The sequence below is a fragment of the Miscanthus floridulus genome, chromosome 4 (assembly GCF_019320115.1).
Source record: "Miscanthus floridulus cultivar M001 chromosome 4, ASM1932011v1, whole genome shotgun sequence".
Classification (NCBI taxonomy): Eukaryota; Viridiplantae; Streptophyta; class Magnoliopsida; order Poales; family Poaceae; genus Miscanthus; species Miscanthus floridulus.
In genome coordinates, this window is record NC_089583.1 from 14,139,427 (window position 1) to 14,149,122 (window position 9,696).

At 42.9% G+C, this 9,696-nt stretch overlaps 2 protein-coding genes across 2 annotated transcripts; both read right to left on the reverse strand.

Annotated features, from left to right (window-relative positions):
* Positions 1-710: 710 nt before the first annotated feature.
* LOC136548075 (uncharacterized) lies at positions 711-1,097 on the reverse strand. Its single transcript, XM_066539720.1, has one exon. The coding sequence runs from the start codon at positions 1,095-1,097 to the stop codon at positions 711-713; it is 387 nt and encodes a 128-aa protein (XP_066395817.1).
* Positions 1,098-4,334: 3,237 nt separating this feature from the next.
* Positions 4,335-5,467, reverse strand: LOC136548076 (uncharacterized). Its single transcript, XM_066539722.1, has 2 exons — positions 5,318-5,467; positions 4,335-5,096 (listed from the first exon to the last, which is right to left on the reverse strand). Exons 1-2 carry the CDS (start codon positions 5,465-5,467, stop codon positions 4,335-4,337), a joined length of 912 nt encoding a protein of 303 aa, XP_066395819.1.
* Positions 5,468-9,696: the final 4,229 nt, after the last annotated feature.

Here is a 9,696-nt window from a genome sequence, read left to right on the forward strand (position 1 = left end):
GTGGATGGCGTAAGGCTCGACGCAGCGGCAGAGAATGGCAATGGCGGCTAGGGTTGAGGCTTGCTGTGACCTTGAGCGCGTGAGCAAAGGCAGCGGTTCGCTTAGGGTTGCAAAGGGCATCGCGGATGCAGGCTCTTTGACTTTATAGGGGAGACGGGTGGTGCGAACGGCCACACGCGAAGGATAGAGTCTGGCTCGTCGCCGAGTCGGAGGAGGAAGAAGGATGTGGGCCCACGCTGTCAGCGACTCCGAGGAGGTGGGCTGGCCTTGCTGCTCGCTGGCTGACCGGACGAGCTGGGCTGGCCGTCTCGGCCCAAGAAGGAGGAAGGAGGAGCGGGCCTGCGCAGCTTGGCGAGCTGGGCTTGGCTACGTGCTGGGCCAAAAGCCGAGAGAGTGAGGGAGGTGAGATTTTATCCCTTTTCTTTTTAGTTTTCCAAACTTTTGAATACAATTTCAAATAGATTTGAATTCCTTTTGAATTTTTGGATAAAACCCAATCATCACAATAAAAAGTATGCACCAGCATGAATGCTCAAGCATGTATCTAACTTAGAGATTGATTTTATTTTTATAAATTTACTATTTGGCCTATGTTAAATGCTCACATAAATAAAAATAAATCCATTTAGCCAATTTAAATTTATTTAAATTTTAGGGTGTTACAATTCTACCCCCGTTAAGAAAATCTCGTCCTCGAGATTAGGCTGTGCTTACTCAAACAACTGCGGGTATGTCTTTCTCAAATCATCTTCTCTTTCCCAAGTTGCCTCTGCTTCCGAATACCGATTCCACTGAACCTTGCACATCCTAATTGTTCTGCTTCTCGTAACCTTCTCAGCCATGTCCAAAATCTTAATTGGAAACTCCTCATATGTCAGATCATCCTTAACAGCAAGTTCCTCTAATGGTATTTGCTCCTCAGGCACACGCAAACACTTCTTAAGTTGAGACACATGGAACACATCATGGACACCAGACAGGTTCTCAGGCAATTCTAACTGATAAGCCACTTCTCCACATCTCTTTAAAACTTTAAATGGACCAACATACCTTGGGGCTAGTTTACCTTTCATGTTGAACCTTTTCACACTTCTCATAGGTGATACTTTTAAATAGACATAATCTCCTTCTTCGAATACCAAGTCTCTTCTTCGATTATCTGCATAGCTCTTCTAACGAGTTTGTGCCACTCTCAGGTTCTCTCTAATCTTTCTCACCTGCTCTTCAGCGTTTCTAAGCACATCTGGTCCAAACACTTGACTTTCACCTGTTTGATTCCAAAATAAGGGTGTTCTACACTTACGCCCATACAAAGCTTCAAACAGTGACATCTTGAGACTCTGTTGATAGTTGTTGTTGTATGAGAACTCTGCATAACACAAACTCTTATCCCAACTAGTACCATACTGCAACGTACATGCTCTCAACTTGTCTTCTAAGATTTGTTTAATTCTCTCCGTTTGCCCATCTGTCTGTGGGTGATATGCTGTACTAAAATTTAACTTTGTTCCTAATGAATCATGCAACTTTTGCCAAAAGATGGAAGTAAACTGAGTTCCTCTATCAGACACAATCTTCTTAGGAACTCCATGTAGACACACTATTCTCTCCATGTATAACTCTGCTAATTTTGCTCCTGTATAAGTGATTTTGATTGGCAAAAAGTGAGCGACTTTAGTTAATCGATCCACAATTACCCATATCGAATCATAACCTCTCTAAGTACGTGGTAACCCCACTATGAAGTCCATACCAACTTCTTCCCACTTCCACTCAGGTATCTTCATAGGTTACAACAATCCTGCAGGTCGTTGATGCTCAGCTTTCACTCTCTGACAAGTGTCACACAAAGCTACGTACTCAGCCACATCCCTCTTTAATCCATATCACCAGTACTTTTCTTTAAGATCTAGATACATCTTAGTACTTCCAGGATGAATAGAGTAAGCTGACTCATGTGCCTCCCGCAGAATTGCATCATGAATAGATTTCACTTTAGGCACACAGATCCTTTTCCCAAACCACAAAGTACCATTCTCGTCTATAGTGAATCCGGGTGCTTTCCCAATCACTACATTCTCTGCGATCTCTTTTAACTTCTCATCCTCTAACTGACCTCTACGTATCTCAAGCTCTAGTGTAGGTGTCACTTCTATCTCCATAGCATTATAAACAATACCAAGGTTCAAGTGCTGAAGCTCTTCACATAACCCCTCTGGCACAGGCGCCATATCAAGCTCATTGGCATATCTCTTCCTACTAAGTGCATCAGCTACAACATTTGCTTTAACAGGATGATAGTGCACCTCTAGATCGTAATCCTTGATCAGTTCCAACCAACGATGTTGTCTCAAATTCAGATCCGTCTGAGTGAATATGTACTTCAAACTCTTATGGTCGGTAAAGATATCACTCTTATGCCCAATCAGATAGTGTCTCCATATTTTTAATGAATGAACCACAGCTGCTAACTCCAAATCATGAGTAGGATAATTCATTTCATGTTTCCTCAGCTGTCTAGATGCTAAGCAACAACCCTACCTTCTTGCATAAGAACACATCCCAAACCTTGACGAGATGCATCACAATAGATAGAGAACTTCTTACTTAGATCAGGCAAAATCAGCGTTAACTGCTTCTTTAATTCCTCAAAACTAGCTTGGCACTTACTAGACCACTCAAACTTAGCATTCTTCTCTAACAGGGCTATCATGGGTTTAGCAAGCTTGGAGAAACCTTCAATGAATCTTCGATAATATCCAGCTAAACCAAGAAAGCTACGGATCTCACTTACATCAGTAGGTGGCTTCCAATTCAGTACATCCTTCACCTTGCCTAGATCCACTACTATACCACCATTAGAAACAACATGTCCAAGAAAAGAGACTTCTCTTAACCAGAATTCACACTTACTACGCTTGGCATATAGCTTATGCTCTCTAAGCTTCTGTAGCACCAATCTCAGATGTTTAGCATGATCATCTTCAGTCTTAGAGAATACCAGTATGTCATCAATGAATACTACCACAAACTTATCAAGATACTCTATAAACACCTTATTCATCATGTACATAAAGTAGGTAGGTGCATTGGTCAAACCAAACGACATAACTGTATATTCATATAACCCATACCTCGTAGTAAAAGCTGTTTTTGGTATATCAGTACTCCGAATCTTCAACTGATGATAACCAGAATGCAGATCAATTTTAGAAAACACACAAGCACCTCTCAACTGATCAAACAAGTCATCAATTCTAGGCAATGGGTACTTGTTCTTGATAGTTACCTCATTAAGAGATCGATAATCCACACACATACACTGTGTTCCATCCTTCTTGTCAACAAAGATCACAGGCGCTCCCCAAGGTGATGCACTAGGACGTATGAACCCTTTATCTGACAACTCTTTCAACTATTTCTTAAGTTCCTCTAATTCATTAACCCCCATTCTATATGGCCTCTTAGCTATAGGTGCAGTACCAGGTAATAATTCAATTATAAACTCAATGTCATGGTCAGGTGGCATACCTGGTAAATCATCGGGGAAGACATCTGGAAACTCCTCCACAACACGGTCCTGGGGATTAGCATCATCATCTAGTTGAATTCACTATAGCTGTTGGTGGTGGTTGCACTGTCACACCAACACTGATTCAATCTCCCTTTGGTGTTGTCACTGCTACAACTCTCTCCTGACACTGAATCACAGCTCGGTGTTCCTTCATCCAATCCATACCCAGAATCACATCGATCCCAAAAGTTTTCAACACAATAGGACTGACTGTGAAGTCTACCCCCCTTAAGGTAAGACTTGCTAAAGGGCAACAATGTGCAGCAGGTATTGATCCCCCCGGTGAATTTACTAGCATTTGGGTCTTCATTGCAATTAAAGGTATGCTATGTGTTCTAACAAATGCTTGCGAAATAAAGGAATGCGAAGCTCCAGAGTCAAAAAGAACATTAGCGGGGATAGAGTTGATGTTGAACGTACCCATCATAACTTCTGGTGCTCCAACCACAGTCTCATGCGCCACATGGTTCACTCTTCTAGTGTTGTACGCGGACTTTTGGTTACTGTTCTGCTTCTGAGGTGTCTATTGATTCGGCTTCTGGGGGCAATGGTTAGCATAGTGCCCCACATCTCCACACTTGAAACACCTATTGGGAGTACTAGGTGCACTACTCTTCATCGGGGTGCTGTTGGGCGTTCCCTAGTGTGGAGTCTGATTGCCCATTTGCTGCGGTGTACGCTAGTTCCAATTCTGCTGTTGGTTCTAAGAGCGTTGTGGAAACTGACCACGGTTCTACTGACTGACTGGACCTTGATACCTCTACTGATTATTATAGCGCGGGCGGGTGTTGCTTTCGGAGGCCTGTCCCTTCATCTTTCTCTTCCTGTCCCTCTCCAATCGCATATTGTCAAGCACAATAGTGCGATTCACCAACTGCTGGAAACTAGCATATGTGTTACTAGCCAACTGCAACCTGAGATCATAGTAAATTCCCTTGAGGAAGAGACGTTGCTTGTCAGCATCCTCCCTCACGTCATTAGGAGCATAGCGAGCCAACTGAGCAAACTTGTCGTGATACTCACTGACAGACATAGAACCCATCCTGAGAGATCTGAATTCCTCCTGCTTGAGCTCTATCAAACCATCTGGAATATGGTGTGCCTTGAAATCCCTCACAAATTCTAGCCAAGTGATAGCAGGAGTATTGTTGGGATGAGCAGACTGATATGACTCCCACCAAGTCTGAGCTGCTCCCTGAAGCTGTCCTGATGCATACAACACCTTTTGTTGATCATCACACTGAGCGATGTTGAGTTGTTTCCCCACTGCGCGTAGCCAATCATCTGCCTCCAAGGGGTCAGCGGCATGAGAGAAAACTGGAGGATGTCCTTGCATGAATTCCCTCCGCTTGTCTCTTGGTGGTGGAGGTGCTGGTGCTCCAATAGGTTGGTTCTGAAAGAACTGCATCATGGACTGCATAAATTGTCCTTGCATCGCCAACACCTCTGCTGCGGTCATGGGTGGTGGTGGGGGTGGTGGAGCACCTCTCCCACGTCCTCTATTTCCTCCACGGCCAGACATCTGCAATCCAACACGAAACATCACCAATATGTAAGAGATAGGCAATTCTGAAAATTTCTGGACGTGATGCAGAATCAGCAGGTCAGAAAAACTGTAATAACTCAAGTTCCAGACATCCAAATAAGATGATCTTTATACGGTTGGAAAGCTTAAGAAATTATCTACAACTTTCATTTAGACCACATTTTCTGATTCTGACGTTACATTAATCAAAAGCAGACCACAACAGAAACTGTCCTGAGATTCCAGACAGCACAAAAGTTCATATTGTGACAGTCATAACTCTCAGATACGAACAGATAAAAAGGTGATTCTTGTGCCATTGGAAAGACACAGAAGTCTATATACTCCCAGTAAAATTTCATGACCATTGCTCGAGCAGGTGAAAAGTTATAACCAAAACATCACTGACTGTTCCAGAAAACAGCAAGCAAGGAGACAGGATAGACCAACCCAAATTATTTATTATAGCACTTTTAACCTTAATATTTTAGCTAAGGAACTCATGGACATGCCCACAAAGTTCCAGCACTCATCACAAAGATCCAAATCACACATAAATCACAATAATAATCTAGCTAGCACACCATTAGTTCACAAACACTTAAAAGACTCGACTCGACTCACGATACTAAAAACGTGCCTATTACAATGGTTTCATAAACTTAAGGGGCGGCGTTCTTCTTGGTGGAGGGCTCATCTAACTTCTCAAACAGCTTGGGATTGCCTAACTTGGCGTTAAGGCCATCAATCTCTTTCTGGTATTCTTTGATCATGTCTTGTGCCTTCTTCAGCTCTTCTTTTAACGCTCCCACCTTATTTGTGAGTTCACGGTTTAACTCAACGGTGGCCTCAAGAGTCTTCGATCCTTTTACCACGACCTCTATGGTCCAACTATTTTCCTTCGGAAGATAGCATGGGTAATACAAAAGTCCATCGTCCTTCTTATCATCAGAGAGTCGGCCTCGGTAGTAGGCAAGCGCAATGGAAGCAGCATCTTCCATGCTTCTTTCTGCGGTAGCTCGACTTACATGGTGAGTGACAACTGCATCTATCTTGCGAGTATTTGGGGTCTTGACCAGCAACCGAGTATCCCAAGATGAACCAATCAGAGGATGACTGTGCTCCGTAGTATGATACTCCAGAGTGGCTTGCAGGTCTGGATAATAGCAGTCCAACATCATTGTCAGCAAGTCATGGTAGAAGGCATTGTCATCAGGCTTCTTGATGCTTAACTTGTCAGTCCAACCTATACGAGGCAGTGGCTAGAGTACTTCATCTTCATCATCATGGGTCAAGTCTATGGCCTCCACACGTGCTGGGGATTGAGCTATCGGAGTTGGCGAAGAATGGACCTCTTCACCAACCTCATTCTTCCAGTTCTTCCTCTGGACGTCCTCTCTAGGCTCCATTGGCTCATACACAGCACGCTGTGGTTGAAAGCATCCAACGTACAAGCGGGTAGACTTGCGGTCACGTGTCATCTATAGAAGTTTCAAATTAATTAGAATAGAATCAATTGATTTTATAATAGAATAAGACAAAAGAAGCACAAAACTTAGCAAATAACAAGATTGAGGTGGAAAGCATGAAACAAGTGAAGCAGAGGAAACTAAAAACGACCATACTAACTAGGCTTGCGTCCTACAGTCAATAGTGCTCTGATACCAATCTGTCACACCCAGTTTTAAGAACAAAAGAGGATGTATAAAAGTCTTATGTGCACCCCAGGAATGGTCGCACACATAAGTGGACAAATTGTGAATTGTACCAACATAATGTTTATTACATAGCGAATAAATACTCAACACATAGTCTCAAACATAGATATAATATCTGCTAAATAACTATCTTGCGGAAGCTCCAACAGGGACGTCAACTGGTTGACACCAAGCCTAATACTCATCACGGTAATCTTCAATCCAATCTTGATCCGTTACCCATCCGGGATTTTCCAACATAAAAGATAAAGCAAGGCATAAGTACATGTCGTACTTAACAAGATAACTAAGGGTTCATGAGGCTCAAATAGCTGACACTGGTTTACTGCGGTTAGCATTCAAGTCATCATCAAGTTTAGCATTTATTAACGTCAAGGTAGCAATGATCCCATGTCACAATGATCCAATGTAATTGAATAATGAATAACAATAAAGTATCATAAATAAACGATTATCATGTTTCAATTAAGAACTTGTATATTCCCTCAGTTTTCCGGGCCGCCCGTATCCATGGGCACGGCTGTTATAACAGTTTATACTCTACAGAGGTTGTACACTTTCACTGTGAGTCATGTTGTTCAAATGTATGGGTTAATTACGTCCAAACACCGAACACCATATAAAGCCACCTAAGAGCTCACCTAACCGGCCAGGGCCGCAGGGTCATCGGATATAGGAACCCCCCTTCCAAAAATATAAAAGGCCGCTTCCATAGCTAGGCTCAACAGGACAGAGGCTGTCCTATACCCAACTCGTAGACCTCTAACCAGCTAGAAAAGGGTTTCTTAAGCGACTAGAGCCAAAGCCATGTAGCCCTCATAGCTGTACGGGTTGTCCCAGCTTTTGCCAAAGGATAAGTCCTTTTAGTCATCTTTTAATGTATTGCTTATTCCATTAATCAATCCACATGATCATTGTCATTGCTTAGCACTAGCATAAATACTACCCATGCATATATCCCAAGGTTTTCAAGGTAACTGAGTATTCAATCTCTAGGGAATCCTACCATAGGTAGCAAGGAAGACACATGCATATGTATTTTAGTGAGCATCATGAATAGGACAATAAGGAAGGTCCTTAGCTATACTTGCCTTGATCAGAGTTCTCCTGAAAGTCTTGCTGGTCGTAGAAGTTCTCTTGATCACCAACGTAAACCTCATCGTCTGAACTCGATCAACATCACCAAGCAGCAACATACAATCATCCGAGCAATCATACACAAGGCAAACAAATAAATTTAATTAGAATAGTACACCAACAGAGACAAACAGTTTTGAAAAGTTTATAAAACTATTCTACACGTTGCTACGATCACACAGACGTGAAGATCACGAAAAACAGAGTTACAACGAGAAAGTTAGGATTAAAAGCAAGTTTCCCTATTAAAGAAATAGATTAAATCTAAACTCGAACATTAAAGTTCAAAAACATGGATGACAAACTATATGAACAGATAGATCTCAAAAAGATGAATCTAACACAAGTTGAACGGATTAATTTGGAGTTAAAACGAATAAGTTATGAAGCAATTAAAGGACAGTGGCAAAACTGAAATTAACTGGAACTTCTATTTGAATCTGTAAACTGAAAAATATGTTTTCAAAACGAGAACATGTATTCCCTGGAATCTGCTTTCGACTGCGGGTTCTATTATTAAAAACCATAGGGGCTCTTTAGCAAAAGTAACATGCGAAGGGGTATGGGGGTTTCTTGGCCGTTTGATCACAAATGGACGGCTCAGATTTAAAGCGGGGGAGAGAGGCGGCACTGCCGGCCGGAGTTGAAGCGGAAAAACGGCGGCGGCCATGGCCGGCGGCCGTGGAGCTCGCCGGAGCTCTCGGTCTAGGCGATTTCGGGCACCAATCGGCACACGACCGGTACCAAACGATTGAGGAGGTCGAGGCGATCTTACCTAGCTAGAAGATGGAAGCCGAGGTGGATCGTGGATGGCATAAGGCTCGGTGCGGCGGCGGAGAACGGCAATGGCGGCTAGGGTTGAGGCTTGCTGCGACCTTGAGCGCGTGAGCGAAGGCGGCGGTTCGCTTAGGGTTGCAAAGGGCGTCGCGGACGCAGGCTCTTAGACGTTATAGGGGAGATGGGTGGCGTGAACGGCCACACGCGAAGAATCGGCGTCCGGTTCGGGATAGAGTCTGGCTCGTCGCCGAGTCGGAGGAGGAAGAAGGATGCGGGCCCACGCTGTCAGCGACTCCGAGGAGGTGGGCTGGCCTTGCCGCTCGCTGGCTGACCGGCCGAGCTGGGCTGGCCGTCTCGGCCCAAGAAGGAGGAAGGAGGAGCGGGCCTACGCAGCTTGGCGAGCTGGGCTTGGCTACGTGCTGGGCCAAAAGCCGAGAGAGTGAGGGAGGTGAGATTTTATCCCTTTTCTTTTTAGTTTTCCAAACTTTTGAATACAATTTCAAATAGATTTGAATTCCTTTTGAATTTTTGGATAAAAGCCAATCATCACAATAAAAAGTATGCACCAGCATGAATGCTCAAGCATGTATCTAACTTAGAGATTGATTTTATTTTTATAAATTTACTATTTGGCCTATGTTAAATGCTCACATAAATAAAAATAAATCCATTTAGCCAATTTAAATTTATTCAAATTTTAGGGTGTTACATCTACAAGAACTTATATAGCTTCAGAGTAGGCTTGAAACAAATATCCATCATGCCAGAAAAAAGATAAATCCAACAAATTCTAACTAGAAATCCCAATTGAGCCTGCATGTTAATCCACATGAGATCTACTAGAAGAAAAAAAGTCAAAACATATAACTTCTGACAAAAAATAGAAATATGGCCATCTCTATTCGGTATACTTTGATACCATTGATAATAATAGCTATTGGATATGTTCATTTACATAATTACCC